Source organism: Rhinoraja longicauda, chromosome 5 (genome assembly GCF_053455715.1).
Source record: "Rhinoraja longicauda isolate Sanriku21f chromosome 5, sRhiLon1.1, whole genome shotgun sequence".
In the NCBI taxonomy this organism is placed as follows: domain Eukaryota; kingdom Metazoa; phylum Chordata; class Chondrichthyes; order Rajiformes; family Arhynchobatidae; genus Rhinoraja; species Rhinoraja longicauda.
The window spans coordinates 45,048,472-45,067,698 of record NC_135957.1 but is presented as its reverse complement, the minus strand read 5'-3'; the positions used below and the strand labels follow the sequence as shown (position 1 = coordinate 45,067,698).

General features: G+C 41.6%; 1 protein-coding gene across 4 annotated transcripts in view; it reads left to right on the top strand.

Annotated features, from left to right (window-relative positions):
• The window catches only part of slc30a2 (solute carrier family 30 member 2), a 73,121-nt gene that overhangs the window by 34,985 nt on the left and 18,909 nt on the right, over positions 1-19,227 (top strand). For all 4 annotated transcript variants that reach the window (XM_078399418.1, XM_078399416.1, XM_078399419.1 and 1 more), the window contains 2 exons: positions 2,288-2,434; positions 15,914-16,067. In XM_078399418.1, the coding sequence (XP_078255544.1) occupies positions 2,288-2,434; positions 15,914-16,067 (301 nt within the window). The remainder of the gene's footprint in view (positions 1-2,287; positions 2,435-15,913; positions 16,068-19,227) is intronic.

The window sequence follows — 19,227 nt, the reverse complement described above, 5'->3', positions numbered from 1 at the left end:
ATATATGGAACGTTTTTACACAGAGTGGTGGGTGCCTGGAACTTACTGCCAGGGCTACAATAGTGATGTTTAAAGAAATCTTAGCAGGCAGAGGAGATTAGTTTGATTTGGTCTCATGTTTGACACAGACATTGTGAGATGAAGGGCTGATTACTGTTCAATGTTTTATGTAATGGTAGGGATTGTTAAATCCTTGGTAAACGGTTATTGTGGATAAGCATAAATACAGAGTTGAGATTAAAGCAGGTCTGCTGTAGGGCGGCACGGTGGCGCAACGGTAGAGTTGCTGCCTTACAGCGAATGCAGCGCCGGAGACTCAGGTTCGATCCTGACTACGGGTGCTGTACTGTAAGGAGTTTGTACGTTCTCCCCGTGACCTGCGTGGGTTTTCTCTGAGATCTTCGGTTTCCTCCCACACTCCAAAGACGTACAGGTATGTAGGTTAATTGACTGGGTAAATGTAAAAAAAAAAAGATTGTCCCTAGTGTGTGTAGGATAGTGTTAATGTGTGGGGATTGCTGGGCGGTGCGGACTTGGTGGGCCGAAAAGGCCTGTTTCCGCGCTGTATCTGAAATATGAAAAATATGAAAATATGAAATACCACGCTCTTATTGAATGGCAGAGCAGGCATGAGGGACTGAATAACCAACACCTTCTATTTCATGTGTTCATATGTGGGAATTGGGCATGAAAATGTTGAGGTGGAAAATCTGCTCTGACATTGTTGAATGGCAGAGCAGGTTTGTGGCAGCCAGTGGCCTACTTTGCTCATATTTCTTATTTATGTCCTCATTTTTATGAATCATGTTGAATCTTGCCATTACTACATATTAGTTTAATATTCTTAAAGAACATTCTTTGTTCAGTCAACTAAAAGTAAATATGTTAAATGTATGATTTTTCTTAACTGGGACATTCTGCGATAAATACTCAGCAGATTGGAAAAGACAGCGTCTGGAAAATGATCTATTGTGAGCTATTCTGTATCATGTACAATAATTTGATATGAAGAGCTTTTAAATCTTGAAACCTATTGCTGGAGGTTTACATTAAATGACAAAAGTGCACATTTAGTCTGCAGGTACAGAAAATGCCATGAATCTCTTTCAGGTCAGGCAGTGACTGTGGGGGGAAGAAATAGAATTAATATTTGAGATCTGAAAAATTTACTCAATTTCTCCCCCTACATATACTATCTGACCAGCTGAGTATTTTCAGAATTGTTTATTGAGCAAAAAAACAAAGTTCTGGAGGAACTCAGCAGGCAAAGCTGCATCGGTGGAGGGAATTGGACACAAACAAGATTTCAGGTCGGGACTGATGGGGTAGAGGGGAGAAAGGTGGAAAAGAGAAATGAGGGATGGTAAGGGGGTGGGGGGGGGGGGGTGATTGGCAAATAATTGATAGCAACAAAGGCTAGAGGTGAAATGGAGACTGAGGTGCTAAGGATGAAGATAAGGAAGAAAGGATGAAATGTAAAACTAGAGGGAGAGTATAAGGGGATGGAGGGGAAGAGGGGAAATAAAAGGAAAATGGAGAATTTATTGGGAGGGATGGGAAATGAGCGGAAGGAGAAGGGGAAAAAACTGGGTGACAGGGGCAGTGGGAGAAATGTATGCGCATGGTAGGTTACCAAAACAAGGTAGATGAGTGGGAGTTGGTTTCCTAAATCCAATGCTCATGCTATTGGGTTGTAGGCAACCCAAGCAGAATTTGAGATGCTGTTAGACAATAGACAATAGACAATAGGTGCAGGAGTAGGCCATTCGGCCCTTCGAGCCAACACCGCCATTCAATGTGATCATGGCTGATCAATCTCAATCAGTACCCTGTTCCTGTCTTCTCCCCATATCCCCTGTTCTTCCAGTTTGTGTGTGGCAGTGGAGGATGCCTAGGACAGAAAGTTTGATATGGGACTAAGAAGAACAAGAGATAAAAAAAGGCGAGCAACTGGGAGCTCCAGCTGTCCTCGGCAGACAGAATTCAAGTGTTGTGCATTTTATTTCAGCTTTCCAGCATCTGCAGTATTTTGCTTCTGGATGAAACTTGTGTATATTTTTCCCAGCAAACACATTATTCTTGCCTTGCGGCAATTAGCACCGTTGATATTTTGTTTTAACCTATTTTCAGGTTGCGATGTTTCTACTTAGAATAATTTATCTCTCCAAGGCCATCATGTAATAGTGCTGGAACCCTATCTAATGAATGTGCCACACAACAATCGGCTTATATGTGGCTTCCAAAATGATCATGCATAACGGGTTTGCCTTGGTTATTTATTTTTCAGGTGGCTACTTTGCTCACAGTTTGGCCATCATGACGGATGCAGCTCACTTATTGACGGATTTTGGCAGTATGCTAGTTAGCCTTTTCTCTCTTTGGATTTCCACACGACCAGCAACAAAAGCTATGAACTTTGGTTGGCATCGGTCAGGTAGGAGAATTTTGCTTCACTATACACTTATAATTTGGTAGATATTTACAAAGTCTTTAACTAGATAAGAAATGTAATAGAAGAACAAAGAACAAAGGTTTGATAATTCTCATTTCTATTTAGTTTAATAATTGGTTTCATAATTGAGTTGATTTTCTTTATGCATTCCCCTAAACTATGCTATCTACATTGGCAGATTTTACTGAAATCATTTATTCTATGCTGAAAAACATTAATGTAATATTTATGATTATATTTTGCACTGATACTTGTACGTCAGAAAGCAGATAGAAATTCTTGAAGAAATAGCTGGCTGCTAGATCTAGGAAAAATACTTCCGAACAATTAAAATTGGTTGAGTAAACTCAATTAATTTCATAATATTTAAATTGCCCAAGGCTTAACTTATTCCCTTACAATCACTCCTCTCCGTGCATGTGAGGGTCTAAGCTGGCCTAAGTTTTGTGGACAGATATTCCAGTGTGCAGTGAAGGGCACCCATCATATTCAAGAATTTTATATTTATTTATGTGGAGAAATTGCAGCTCTTCCAGTCCAATGGAAGATCATCCTTGCCAAGCATTTCTGATTTAAATTTTCATTGGTATTAGTATTGGCACTTGTTTATTATTATTGTGTACACCACGATACAGTGAAAATCTTTGTGTGCTATCTGGTCAAATCATATTATACATGTATAGATCAGGTAGTGCAAAAGAGAAAATGTGTGTGCAGAATATAGTGTTACAGCTACAGCGGATATCCAATATTTTTTAAAAGTGCAAGTGCAACAAAAAGGTAGATTGGAAGAACAGGTATTCATCTCTAGTATATGAGTGGTCCATTAAAAAACTGATATCAGTGAGAGGGAAAGCATTCTTGAATTTGGTAGTCCATGGTTTAAAGCTTTTGTATCTTCTGCCTGGTGGGAGAGGTGAAATGAGAGATTGATTGGGGAATAAACGCCCTATAATTATGTTGGTTGCTATCCTGCGGCAGCGTGAAGTATAGATGTTGATGAGGTGGGAGGCTGGTTTGTGTGATGGACTGGGCTATGTTCACAACTTTGTAATTTCTAGCATCTTGGGCAGAGCAGTTGCCATGCCAAGCTGTAATCCATTTGGATAGAATGCTTTCTATTAAAGACTGTGAGTGCTCTTTACTGGGTGATGGAGTCATACAGTCACACAGCATGGAGACAGGCCCTTTGGCCCAGCTTGCCCATGCCAACCAAGGTGCCCATTTGTACTAGTCTATCTGCCTGTGTTTAGCACATATCCCTGTAAACCTTGCATTTATCTGCATTAAACTCCATTAACCATGCCTCCGCTCACTTGCCCAACTGATCAAGATTCATCTGCAAACTTTGATAACCATCTTCGCTATCTACCATACCACCCACTTTAGTGTCCTCTGCAAACTTACTAATCCTGCCTTGTACATTCTCACCCAAATCATTGACATAAACCACAACAGCAATGGGCCCAGCACCAATTCTTGAGGCCTACCCCTTGTCGCAGTCCTCTAGTCTGAAAAATAACTGTCCACTTGTACCCTCTGCTTCCTTCCATGAAGCCAATTTGTAGACATTATGACATCTTTTGTTTTTAGTTGTCACATCTGAATTGTTTATGGGTCATATAGATAATTAAATGACTACATAATGTAACATAAAATGTAAATTTAAATTTAATCAGTATATGAAACCATAATAGTACTGTTCACGGGAGGTCAATTTTTGAAGTGATATTTCATAGCAGAGAATTGTTCTTTCTCAATATGTACAGAAGAGTAGTGTTTTTATTGTCCATTGTTGTTTGTGGTTTATATCAATGATTTGGATGAGAATGTACAAGGCATGATTAGTAAATTTGCAGATGATACTAAAGTGGGTGGTATTGTAGATAATAAAGATGGATGTCAAAAATTGCAGCAGGATATTGATCAGATTGGCAAGTGGGCTGAGGAATGGCTAATGGAGTTTAATATCGATAAGTGTGAGGTGTTGCATTTTGGAAGTCAAACCAAGGCAGGGCCTTCACAGTGAATGGCAGGGACTTGGTAATTGTTGTAAAGCAGAGAGATCTAGGAGTGCAGGTAAATAGTTCCTTGAAAGTGATGTCAGGGTGATCAAGAAGGCCTTCATCAGTTAGGGTATTGAGTATAGAAGTTGGGATGTTATGTTACTGTTGTGCAACCCATTGGTAAAGCCACATTTGGAGTATTGTGTTCAGTTTTGGTCTGCTATAGGAAAGATGTTGTTAAGTTAGAAAGGGGGCAGAGAAGATATACGAGGATGTGGCCAAGACTCGAGGGCCTGAGCTATGGGGATAGGTGAGCAGGCTAGGACTTTGTTCCTTGGAACACAGGAAGCTGAGGGGTGATCTTATAGAGGTGTTTAAAATCATGAGGGGAATAGATAGGGTGAATGCACAGGGTCTTTTACCTAGAGTTGGGGAATCTGAACCAGAGAACATAGGTTTATGGTGAGAAGGGAAGGATTTAATAGGAACCCGAGAGGCAACATTTTCACACACAGGGTGGTGGGTATATGGAATGAGTTGCCAGAGGAGGTAGTTGAGGTTGGTACTATAACAACATTTAAAAGACTTTTGGACAGGTATATGAATAGGAAAGGTTTAAAGGGATATAGCCCAAACATGGACACGTGGGACTAGTGTAGCTTGGGTATTTGGTCGGCATGGAGAAGTTGCCGCATAGGACCTGTTTCCGTGCTGTACGACTCTATGACTAATGCAATCATGGCTCTATGGTGATATATAAAAATTAACCGGAATGCTGCGCTTTTAAAAAATAAAGCCAGCTTTTCCATCAAATTGGGACATCAGACTGGGCCATGGTTTAATGCCTTTGCATTCGGAAGCCTGAAGTGGGACTTCTGACTCTAAAGCTGGAGTGCAACCATACAAAAGCATACATGGAGAGTTTGGCAATGATGGAGTGCTCAATGCTACATCTCAACAAGGCTCATTCAATAGCCGTAGGTGGGAGGCACATGTGGCAGAGCTGAATAATAAAGGGTAAATAGCACTTCAAGATTCAACATACAATTATTACTGTCAGGAAAACACAGCACTGATTAATTTGCAAATGCCTGGCTTTGATAAGAGGAAGATTGAGCATGTTTGTGCAGGTTGGGAGCATTCTGATATAATGTATTCTACTTAAAGACCAAAGCTGCATGTTAATACATAGGGAGGCTGTTGACCAGACAGCAGATCAGTTGTGTTTAAAGCTGTTCACTGTGTATGAGGAGATGGTCCTCAATTCTTTTGCTGACAATTCATCACAGAGATTGGTAAAGATAGTTGGATGGGGTGATATCATCCATTTATTATTTACATCTCCATACTCTCCCAGTATTTCCTATAAGGCTAAAGTGTTAAATAACTATGTGGTGCACAACTTGTCTTATGAACTGATAATTATTTTAAGTAATTCCTTATTTTTTATTTATTTTTTTGTCTCTAGCTTTTTCCCAAGATGAGCTGAGTTCAGTTTAGTTTCAGTTTAGTTTATTCTCACATGTACCGAGGTACAGTGAAAAGCTTTTGTTGCGTGCGAACCAGTCAGCAGAAAGACAATACATGATTACAATCGATCCATTTACAGTGTATAGATCCATGATAAGGGAATAATGTTTAGTGCAAGGTAAAGCGGGCAAAGTCCGATCAAAGATCGTCCGAGTGTCACCAAAGAGGTAAATAGTAGTTCAGCACTGTTCTCTGGCTGTGGTAGGATGATTCAATTGCCTGATAACAGGTGGGAAGAAACTGTCCCTGAATCTGGTGGTATGCTTTTTCACACTTCAATACTTTTGCCTGATGGGAGAGGGGAGAAGAGGGAGTGGCCAGGGTGCGACTTGTCCTTGACTATGCTGTTGGCCTTTCCAAGGCAGCGTGAGGTGTAAATGGAGTCAATAGAAGGGGGGTTGGTGTGTGTGATGGTCTGGGCTGCGTCTACAGCTGAGAAAGACTGGTACGATGGATTCTAGTGCATCATAGCAAGCGCTGTAACAAGTGTCTAACCCAGCTAAAACATAAACACGCTGGCGGTACCTATTCAAATTCATGTAGTAAATTGAAGGAATGTGAATTGGGAGGTAGGCACAAAATGCTGGAGTAACTCAGCGGGTCAGGCAGCATCTCGGGAGAGAAGGAATGGGTGACGTTTCAGGTCGAGACCCTTCTTCAGATTGATGTCGGGGAGGGGGCGGGACAAAGATAGGATAGGTTACTCCAGCACTTTGTGAATAAATACCTTCGAGCTGTCCACAAGTAGCGGTCGGTACAGATTGTGCAATTGTGGCCTTCTGACACTGTTACAACCCAAAGTGAGAGATTTACTCAAGTGAAGATGTCTGATAACTTCATAATTCCCTTTTCTCCCCGCTCCTGTTGGGCAGAAGATACAGAAGTGTGAAAGTTCGGAAACAGCTTCTTCCCTTCTGTTATCAGGCTTCTGAATGGTGCTTCCAATTCTCCAATGGTGCTTCCAATTGGGTGCAGGCCAATTCTCCTGTAAAATATTGCAGACATTGGACTTTGTCCCTGGAACTATTGCACTATAATGCTGAGAAATATATTGCACACTCTGCATCCTTCCCTTCTCTTTGCCTATTGTATTTGAGTTTTCCTGATTGTATTTATGTATGGTATTATCTGATTTAATTGGATAGCATGCAAAACAAAGCTTTTCACTGTACATTGGTACTCGTAACAATAATGAACCTAAATCTAAACTGTGACATATTCCATGATGCATAATTACAAAAAAACAGATCTGCTTTTATGTACTACATAAACATAAAGCAAAGTTTGCACAATGTCAAAGATTGCTGTCTGGCTATAGCATGGGTGGTTTCCAAGTGATGGTATTGGTTTTCAACTTCCATATAGTAAAGCATGCATCTCGATCTCAAGTTGCATTTTGCGTATCTATACAGAATTCACAATTCATTCCAACAATTCTAAAGATCAATACAGTACAGTGTCAAATTGTGTAAAGAGATAAAGCAAATAACTGAACTACCAGATCATGAAAAAAAAGGGATGGGGGTGGGGAGGGGGGTGTTGTGCAAAAGGTGTGGGGGGAAGGTGCTGGTAAATCAGGACTAATGTTGAGTTATGTGCAAAATAGTGCATCCACAAAGAGACCCTGACCACAGTCAATTGCAGAATGTACATCGAGTAATTCAGGCACTTAACTCTGATGACCTCAGATGTCTGAAAATCTTCTTTTTCAGTGTGGAATGAGAATTTCCACATCTAATCAATCCATACCAGAGGTTCAATAGACAATAGGTGCAGGAGGAGGCCGTTCGGCCCTTCGAGCCAGCACCGCCATTCAATGTGATCATGGCTGATCATTCTCAATCAAGTGGGCACCCAGTAAAGACTGACTCATGCTTCTGACAAAAGGCCTTTGACCTGGAGTTAATGTTGTTTCTCTCTCTACAGATGCTGCCTTATCTGCTGAATGTCTTCAGCAATTTTAATTCTATTTCAGACAATGTAATTTCCTGATCGAGTAATAGGAGAAAATAATACACTTCTACTAAGGTGCACTTAGTTTTAACAACGGTCCGCTCAGCTGGGATTGATATTCAGATAATTACCAACACTTACCTTCAGATATCTCTCACTTGATATTGGAACCAACATCCCTCTCCTCCCCTATCATTCACAATAGGCCCAGATTTGGATTCCCCAATCTAGAACAAAGATTGGGGAATTGACTGAACAAGTCAATTCTCCCCCCACTCTCCATCCCTTAATCCTGGACTTGTCAATTTCCATTGATCAAGGCCTAAAGTTCCTTTCTCCAGCTAAAAGAACTGATGTCTGACCATACCATTAGATGCCCTCCCCCTTCCCCCCCCCCCCCCTCCTCCAACTCCAACATTCTGATCATGCCTCAAAATCTTTTCCTATGTCTAGAACATTAAATTATAGACCATACATCAGTTTCTACCTGCTTATCAATATCAAAGTCAGTCAATACTGTTGCATCTGTTTAAAAAACATCACTTTAAACAACATATAATTTTTTGATGGGATATGGCCTTCACTAACAAGGTCAGCCTTTATTGTCCATTGGCAACTGGCCTTGAGAAGGTGCAGTGAGGTGTCTTCTCCATCCATTAGAATCCTGGCAAAGGTACTTCCTTTCACACTCTTGAGCAGAGAGATCAATAATTTAGATGCCGAGATGATGAAGGACTAGTGAAACATTTCCCCAAGTTTGTACGGTGTGTGATTTGGAGGGGAATATGCAGATCATGGTGTGTCTGTGCCTTCACTGATGTCCCTCTTCCAAGTGACAAAGGTTGCTAGTTTGGGAGATTCTGTCAAGCTGGGCAAATAAAAGGGGTAGGTTTTGTAGAAGAGAATCACTGCAGCCACAGTGTGCTGGTGATGGGAGGAATGTGTGTGTCAGGGTAGCAGTCACGCAGGTTGCTTTGTTTAGTTTATAGTTTAGTTTAGAGATACAGCATAGAAGCAGGCCCTTTGCCCCATCGAGTCCAAGCTGACCATCAATCACCTGTACATTAGTACTATCCTATACACTAGGGACAATTTACAAAAGCCAATTAACCTACAAACCTGCACGCCTCTGGAATGTAGGAGGAAACTGGAGGACCCCGAGAAAACCCATGCTATCACAGGGAGAACATGCAAACTCCATACAGTCAGCACCCATGGTCAAAATCGTTCCTGGTACTCCAGTGCTGTAAGGCAGCCGCTCTACCTTTACATTACTGTGCCTCCGCACGGTGGTGCAGTGGTAGAGCTAGATAGCTAGATGGTGCCACATTTCTTGAGGGTTGCTGGAGCTACACCCATCTGGGTACCTAAAGAGTATTCCATTACACTTCTGAGTTGTGCCTTGTAGACATCAGAAACTATTTGGGTGATCAGAAGGTGAGCAACCCGCTCTTATAGCCAATGTATATGGGTATCTGATCAATGGTTACTCCAAGATATTGATGGAGGAAGTATCAGTGAGAGTAATGCTGATATTGTAATGTGCCTTATATCGTAGCTAACTGTTGGATCAATCATTTCCAGATTAGTACCAATATGCCTTTGAGGAGGCATTTTCAAGAATGACCTTAAGATAATTTTAAAATATGAATTTAACTGTACAAAACACATGGGTTTTATTGGGATCCCAAAATAACTTCTATTTCACTCATAAATGCTTTTAGAGGGTGGCGATGTGCCATCTTGATGTTACAATCCTGTGTGGTCTAGGGGTCTCACATGGTATTGTTAGGTAGGGGAATTTCAGGGCTTTGATCCAATGATAATGTAGTAACAGTGATGTATTCCCAATTCAGAATGAGGAGACTTTGAAGGTGGTAATTTCCACGCACCTACTGTCCTTGTCCTTCCACACAAGATTGGCACAATGGTGCAGCTGGTAGAGCCACTGCCTCATAACGCCAAAGTCTTGGGTTTGATCCTGACCACAGGAGCTCTCTGTGTGGAGTTTGCATGTTCTCCCTGTGACCATGGGTTTCCTCCGGGTGTGCTAGTTTTCTCCCACATCTCAAAGACATGCGGGTTTGTAGGTCACTTAGCCTTTATAAATTGCCCCTAATGTGTAGTGAGTGAATGTGAAAATATGATAACATAGAACTAGCGTGAACAGGTGATCAATGGCCAGCATGGACTCAGTTGGCCGAATGGCCTGTTTCTATACAGTACCTTTCAACCAGTCAATCAATAGATATCAGAAGTTTAATTCCTATTATTACACAATATTATTACTATTAAATCCCACTTCTTTGTTCACCATTTAAATTTTATAAATGTCAGTCAGTTAATTCACGTTCACAAAGTATTCTTGCAGAATTTTAATAATAGTTGTCTCTGGAGTGGCTGGGAGAAAAATAGACTCCAGTAAGTACTAATGGTCATCGATTGTGCAAGATTTAATAGGTGTTACCCAAGGCCATGTTGTTATGAAATTACTTCAGCTGAAATCAGTAGATTTTCGGCTCAATTAACTTAATGCCACCGCTCACCGTTCATCTGGAGGCAATCACTCATTTGTATAAAATATTTCTTCTAGAGTTTTGTTGATTTTCATTTAGATTATATTCCTGAATTACTGATTGAGCAGACCACGTGAAGTATGTTTCTGAATTGTAATTTTTAGTTGCTGTATGAATCTTGATTTGTGCCTCATCTCTTGAAAGCAAGCTCTGCATTCACCCCAAACAAAGACAACTAAAGAGATTTTAATTTATCCAGATCACCACACTCAGAGTCACAGCAGTGTTTGTCAATAGTGTAACAACACACATTAGTATTTTATTCAGCAAACATTTGAACACTTAAATTAATTATTGCAAAAGGAAAAACAATCCAGTTTTTTTGTTAACCTGTGGTAAAATAAAAAGGATCACATAAAATCACAATGTCTTCAACCTGAACCACATTTTAAAACTGAATTAATGGATTTTTTTTGTTCAGTTATTTTGTTATACAGAAAACTAATTAACACGGGAGGTTTAAATTTAGTTTCTAATGCATTTTGATTTGAAATGACTGTCAGCTCATCAAAAAAATGGAGGTTAATGGTAAGTATTTTGATTATTATTTGAAGTTGGCAAAAAGTACAAAATTTTGAAGAACAATTTACATAATCATTATATAAGGGCTGCCTTTTCAAGTTGTCACCCACAGAGACTAGATATTGTACACTAATTGGCTCTGTCATTCAGACAGACTTCAGGATAACTGGTACAGAATGAAAATGCAGGAACAATAAAGATTGCCTTTCTTATGGAGTCATGAACTAGATTTTTTACAGATTAGGAACCTGAAAATCTACACCATAGTTTTTGTAAGAGCCTCTACTAAAAGGTCAGATGATAGTAAAATATATTCTCAATGCACAGCACTGAAACATTCCTGTGTCAGAGATGCTTATACCATTTTCACACCATGATTTTTGTATTGTTGAAAATACTGACGTTCTCACCACTTTGAGGCCAAAAAGACCTTTTCTGTGTCCACTGCCATACTAGATTTGGACATTTTTGTCTGAGAGAGATCTATCCAAAACAATGAGTAGATTACTTGCTTATGCTTATTGGGCCTTAACGCCCATTTAAGATTTGTTTCTGGGTTTCAGGCAGTCTGTTTGGAGCCTTGCCTTGGAAAGGCAGACTTTACTACTTCAATGTTTTCATTTCTGACAACAGTCATTAATGTTGGCCTCACTGCAATATCAATAGCAAAGGTGTTGATACATATAGACTGGCATATTGGTGCAACTGAAAGAGCTGCTGTTTTACAGCGCCCTAGTTATATCCTGTTGTTGGGTGATGTCTGTGTGGAGCTTGCACGTTCTCTCTGTGACTGTGTGGGTTTTGTCTGGGTGCTACGATTTATTTCCACATCCCAAAGATGTGCGGGTCTGTTGGTTAATTGGCCTCAGTAAATTGCTTCTAGAGTGTACGCGGGATATGAAAGTGGGATGACATGGAACTTGTATCAACGATTGATCAATGGTTAACGTGGATCCTGTGGGCTAAAGGACCTATTTCTATGCTGTATCTTTCAAACAATCATTGATATGAAATGCTTAACTTTCTTTAAAAAAAACCTATCTATTAAAAATGCCTCACCTCCTAAATATTTTTGAATTATTGTTCTGCTTCATGATTTACAATATTACACTATTGGGTTTACAACTTTAAAAAAATTGAGATCTGAATATGTATTCTGCAATGTTAATAACTTGCAATGTTGTAGCACCTGCATTAATATAGGTCCCTTTCTATGTTTTGGTACAAGAAAACTGGAAGGCAAACTAAAGAAACATTAAAAGTGATCAAAATTGAACCAAGAGAATCCAGTCATACTGAATCTCTGCCAAGTCAAAAGGGAATATTTTCACTGAGTAACCCAGAATCACTCCTAGTTCTGTCAATGAACCATAACACAATTAAAATATGAGGTAAAGTATTCTGAGGGACAGAGGATGGAAAATTGGTGCGATACTCACTGTGAGAGATAGAATTTAGGACAGTAATGGTTTCTGTCTTGATTACATTCCACACGAGAAGCATTGTAAAGTGTGTTGGCCTTTCATTCCTCTCCCTCCTGTGTTTAGTAATGCTGCTCCAAGATTTTTCCATGTACTGCTTGTGAAATTGCAATGGATATCTCAGCAATCAGAATTATTTTCTCCTATTTCAAGGCAAGAGAGGAGAAACGGGCTTGTTCCAATGAAACTGTCTTTACGGACATTTTGTGGGATTCGAAGACCAATTAGTTTAAGACAGAGAAAAGAATTGATGGTCTTTCAGCAGCACTTGACGTCCATCTCTGAGTGTTTCCCTGGAAGAGACCATAGATCAGAGAGTCCTCTGTTACGCAGCTGCTCGAGGTGAACCGTGACGTGAACCCTTGCATCTTTCTCCAGACCTGCTTGGTAAATGCACACTCTGCAAAGAGGTGCATTTCTCCTCTCCATAACAGCCAATTGGAGCTGGATTGGGAGTTAGAGTCCGGTGATGCAGGAAGGATCTGTCTGGGAGGGCCCCTCTCACTGCCAGCCCAATTAGGTCTTGGTGCCTGTTGGTGATGAGGTATTGGCGATGAGATATTCTGCCAGACGAATGGGGCAGTCTGCTTAGAGACCCACCCCACAGGATCCATCCTTGGCCCTCAATGCCTGCAGGATGTTCTGTGCTGACCACTCACTGTCCAATGGTCTTGTGTCTAAGATGTTGGTCTGGAAAAACTTTTCCATGAAGGATAGGTGGTGCGTCAATATCTAGTTGACTAGCACAATGCACAGCAGCGGTGCCAGGCTCATCCTTTTTCACACCACGGATAGGTAGAACGCCAGCAGGTAATGATACATGCTGCCCACAGGCTTTGGCTCTACGCACAGCCTGGTGCAATAACACAACAAAGTTGGCCATCAGGATGACGTTGGAAATGCTTTTGCTCCTGTTGTCTTATGCATCATTCCATCAGACCTGCTCTATCTTTGATTCCCAGATGAACTGGAAGACAGCCCAGGTGATTTCCAGAATGGAGGAGTGGGGGATGGGCCACACCTGCATTGTACAGCAGCCCTGAGAAGGCCTCAGATTTGATGATCACTTTTTATCGGTTATCAAGAGGAAGCGGTGCTCCCACCACCCTAACTGTTGTTTGACCCTGCTATCCACTCCAGCCAATTTTGTTGCAACCCCTCCCCCCCCCGCCCGAACCAAATCCCCATCACCTTGTCGTCACAGTGGTCACAGATGGTCAAACTGGTCGCAGATGCTGATCAATCTGCAAACCGACCATGGATCTGAGCAGAAGGAAGCACCACTGTCCATGTACAGGGAGGCTTTGATCTGAGTGCTCTCACTGCCTGCCAATATCACCCCTCTTACGCTCTCATTCTGCCTGATGTATTCAACAAAGGGTTCTAGACAGCACACATGCAAGGCAGGAGAGATCCTGGTCCCTTTATATCCAGGTAGTGGCACAATGGACTGACCAAGTCATAGGGAGAAAGTTAATTCTTTTCTTCAACCCACTAAACTAAGATTGTATTTTGAAAAGCTGTAGTTTGAAGAAGGGACAGAGAAATCTGCCAGTTTCTTCACAAATTCCTCTGTTCATTTTAGTTCATTCACAGCTGGAATTTAACTAATGAGGCAATTGTTACAACAATGTATCAACGAGGCACTCGCCAGCAGCTAAATATCTCCTGCTGAGCAATGGAGGTACATGCATGCTCATTTTCATCAAGTGAACATGTAACAACAATATTACTGTAAATCTAAATGTGTTAGCCGTCCTATTTCAGAAAGAAAGGCAAAAGAAAATAGGGATCTGCAGACTAGCCTGAAGTCAGTGACGTGGAATATGCTGGAATCTATTATCGAAGAATAACGAGTTACTCAAATAACAAAAGGTCTGGGCATTGGCACGGATTCATGGAAGGGAAATCGGGTTTAACAAGGACATTGGAACTTTTGAAGACCGTTAGAAGCAAAATAGATAAGGACAAACCAAATCAGATCAGATCAGTCTGAAGAAGGGTCTTGACCCGAAATGTCACCCATTCCTTCTCTCCAGAGATGTTGCTTGACCTGCTGAGTTACTCCAGCATTTTGTGATACCAAGGACAAACCAAATGATCTGCTGTGTGTTTGGACTATCAAAAAGCCTTTGTTAGGACGCCACATGAAAGATTAATTAAACAAAATGCAAGCTCACAACCATGGGGGTAATTTACTGGTGTGGTTTAAAGATTCCATAATTAGCAAACAACAGAAACTTGAAATAAATTGGTCAGTTTCAGGCTGGGAGGCTATGGCGCATGGCGTGCCACAAGAATTGATGCTGGGGGCCTGGCTATTTACAATCTATGTCAATTAGGTGGATGTGAAAATCAAGTACAATATTTCTAATATTTGTAACAGAAAAAAACTCTAGGTGCTGAAAATCTGAAATTAAGAACAGACAATGCTGGAAATACCCAGAAGGTAATTCAGGAGTTGTGGAGTGAGAAATTGAGTTGATGTTTCAAGTCAATCACATTTCACCATGACTATTAATAATCTGTCATCAAAGTCCAATTGGAACCCATTTTCACTGGATCAAACTATCACGTTGTCAAGTCTGTGTGGTAGCTTGTGTGCAAGGATCATCCACCTTTAAAACAGGTTATACATAAGCAACTAGCACTCTTCCATTTGAGGTTTAGTGCATGGAACACCATGACCTTTTCGGATTGTTCCAACTGTGACAGACATTAATGTCACTCTCCCATTTGCAGCAGAAAGCTGGATGCTTTGACATTGACAAAGCCACTGCGAGACACAACTGGTAGGAGATGGCCAGCTCAAAGTAAGTGCAAACAGGAGAGGCACTATTTTCATATGCAGTGTTGTCATGAAGAAATAAATGCCCTGGCATCGCATTGTCAGGCACCTGAAAGCCCTGGACAGTTACCAGCAAATGTCTCTCCAAAATATCCTTCAAATGAACAGGCAGGATGGGGAAAACAATGCCATTGTCCTCCCTTAGATTGATATCCTGAAATCCAAATTACACAAAATTCTATCCATTAGGACCTTAAACTTTGTTTGGGGATTCTAGTAAAATTGGGCTATTCTGATAAATGGAATCTCAGGTGGGTGAAATTGTTGCATTGTAACCATGTAAACATGTTATCTTGCTTGTATGAAATTCTCTGCTCTTATTTTGAAAATTTTAAAGGTAATATCTCTGCTCAAATAATTTGCCTAATGGTAGCGAGATATTTCACTATAAATATTTGGGGGAACAGACAGGTCATTTGATTGTCACGATGAATATTATTCTGCATTTTGACAGCAAATCCAGAAGTAAAAACACCAGGGATCAGCAAAATACAAACAGACTGCCTTGTTCTAATGTTTGTGCTTTTTTTTGTTTTGTGTCACAGAGATTCTGGGAGCTTTTCTCTCTGTACTGTCAATCTGGGCAGTGACAGCAGTGTTGGTCTACCTTGCTATCCAGCGAGTGATCAACAAAGACTTTGAAATTGAGAGCCATGTAATGCTCATTACATCTGGGTGTGCTGTAGGAGTCAATATCATGTAAGTAATGTTAATGTTTTATTTGAACATTTTAATCACACAATATTTGATTTCTGTTCCAACAAACATGGCAAAAACGGTTGATAATTGGAAATGTAGACTATAATATAAAATAATAAAACTGACTAAATCGGTTAAATTTAATGGTTTTTCTGCCTGCCTTTACATTCAATTGTCCCTTTTTCCATTTTTCAAAATTTACACATCAAGAAAATAGCTCTTAATGAAAACTGTAACAAAATGAGTCAGTTAACAAACAAAAAGCTGGAAATGCTGGAAATCAGAAAGAGAAACAGAAAGTGCTGGAAACATTCAGCAGGTCCGGCATCATCTGTGAAAAGAGAAAGAGAATTAATGTTTTAAGACCCTTCATCAGAATATTTCCTGTTTATGTCTCAGGTGACAAATATAACAGTTTACTTGCACATTGGGGCACTGTTGCAAAGGTACTTGAGACTTCTGATATCTCATGATATTCAGATGAAACAAAACAGCGCTAATAGTATTTTTTAATAGTGTTTTCTTAGTCAAGTTTGTTCGTTTCTGAGCTGTCATCCATGTTGCTGCAGAAGCCTCAGGGTAGCAATCAGAAAATAGAACACTAGTTTATTTTCTTTTCCTCTCTAGACTGAAGGGCTATGACTAATCTTAGAATGTTTATGGAGTTCAGCAAACCAAATGCAGCCAGAACCTTTGCCTGCTCGAAAAGGAGGTATTAAGGAAGATGACCAAAGGTTTGGACAGAGAGGTAGGTTTAAAGATAATATTAAAGAATGACAAAGGCTTCAATTTGAGGTCTAGAATTCCAACTCTGAACTTCTATGATTCTATAAAAGATATTTGTAGAAGCAGAAAAGTTCAGGATTGGAATAGCAGTCTATAAAGCATAGAGCCATAGGGCACAGAAATAGGCCCTTTGGCCCACCACATCCATACCTTACATCAAGTATCAAACGATACAATCTCATTTACTAGCGCCTAATCTGTAGCCTTCTAAACCTCGCTAATTCAAATATTCTTAAATATTGTGAGACTCTCAGCACTTCCTCTGGTTGTGAGTTCCAGATACCGACCACACTCTCAGTAAAGGAAATTCTTCTGATCCCATTTAAACCTTCTACTCAAATCTTACACCAATAGGTTTATAATTCTTTAGGTTTATCATTCTTTAGGAAATGGGGGTTCCCCTCTTCCATTATAGATGAGGCTCTCACTAGGGTCTCCTCGATATCCCGCAGCTCTGCTCTTGCTCCCCTTCCCCCCCATTTGTAACAAGGATGGAGTCCCCCTTGTCCTCACCCTCCACCCCATCAGCCATCGCATACAGCATATAATCCTCCAACATTTTCACCACCTCTAACAGGATTCCACTACTGGCCACATCTTCCCATCTCCATCCCTTTTTGCTTTCCACAGAGACCATTCCCTCCGCTACTCCCTGGTCAACTCGTCCCTTCCCACCCTTCCCACCCCCTCCCCAGGTACTTCCCCCTGCAACCGCAGGAGATGCAACACCTGTCCCTTTACCTCCCCCCTTGACTCCATCCAAGGACCCCAATAGTCTTTTCAGGTGAGGCAGAGGTTCACTTGCAGTTCCAGGTGTCAACTGTACATCGGCGAGACCAAGTGCAGCCTTGGCGATCATTTCGCTGAACACCTCCGCTCAGTCCGCCTTAATCTACCTGATCTCCCTGTTGCTCAGCATTTTAACCCCCCCTCCCAATCCCAATCTGACCATTCTGTCCTGGGCCTCCTCCATTGTCAGAGTGAGGCCCAGTACAAATTAGAGGACCAGCACCTCATATTTCGCTTGGGTAGCTTACACCCCAGTGGTATGAACATTGACCTCTCTAACTTCAAATAGCCCTTGCTTTCCCTCTCTCTCCATCCCCTTCCCAGTTCTCCCACTAGTATTACTGTCTAGTTGGTCAGAGGAGCTGCAGCTGTAGGAGGCAGGGATTGGCTGAGCAATTAAATTAGGAAATTGCTAAGTTAGCTAATTAATCAATTAGCCAATTTAACAGCTCAAATAAGCAAGGCTTGCGCTCAGGGAGCAACCTTGTTGAGGGAAATGCCTTGTCGAGAAAAGTGTGAGCCTTTGGCGAGGAGGCTGAGGGGGGAGGCCACGCCAAAAGTTGGAGAGGGTGAGATGATAGAAGGAAATGACAGGTAAGCTGATTCAGTGTGATGTTTGCAGGATGTGGGAGATCAGGGACACTGTTGGTGCCTCTGGCTGCTACAAATGTGGTAAGTGTGTCCAGGTTCAGCTCCTGAAGGACTGTGTTGGGCAACTGGAGAGCCAACTGGATGACCTCAGGATCATCCGAGAAAATGAGACGTTCCTGGACAAGACCTTGAGTGAGATTGTTACACTGAAGGTACCTGAAGACTGAAGGTGGGTGACGGTGAGGAAGGGAAGGAAGCTTGGAGTACAAGAGACCCCAGGGGTTGTACCTCTTGATAACAGGTTCACCCGCTTGGAAGCTGTCGGGACAGAAAACACTGCCAGTCTGAGCGGCTAACAGGTCTGTGAGGCAAAAAGCGGTGCTGAGCTAAAGCCGAAGAGACCGATGTCAGGCAGAGCCGTGGTAGTAGAGGACTCCATCGTGAGAGGTACGGACAGGGGTTCTGCGGCAACAGGTGGGATTCAAGGATGGTGTGTTGCCTCCCTGGTGCCAGGATCCAGGACGTCACGGGCCGAGAGCAGAGCATCCTCATGGGTGAGCAGCTGGAAGTGGTAGTGCATGTCGGCACATACAATGTGGGGAAGAAGAGGAAAGATATTCTGCAGCGTGACTTTAGACAGCTCGGAAGAAGGCTGAAAAGCAGGACCTCCAGGGCGGTTATCTCCAGTTTACTTCCAGTTCCTCGTGCTGGTGAGGGCAGGAACAGGGAGATACGGGATCTGAATGTGTGGCTGAAGAGCTGGTGCAGGGGGCAGGGATTTAGATTCTTAGACCACTGGGATCTGTTTTGGGGTAAGGGTGAATTTTACAAAAGGGACGGGTTGCACCTCAGCAGGTGGGGGACCAGCATTCTGGCAGGCAGGTTTGCCACTGCTACATGGGTGGTTTAAAACTAAATAGTGAGGGGGGGGGGGGGTTCAAATGGGATAGACAAGGATGGAGTTAAAGGAAAAGAGAGTATAGGAATAGTTAAG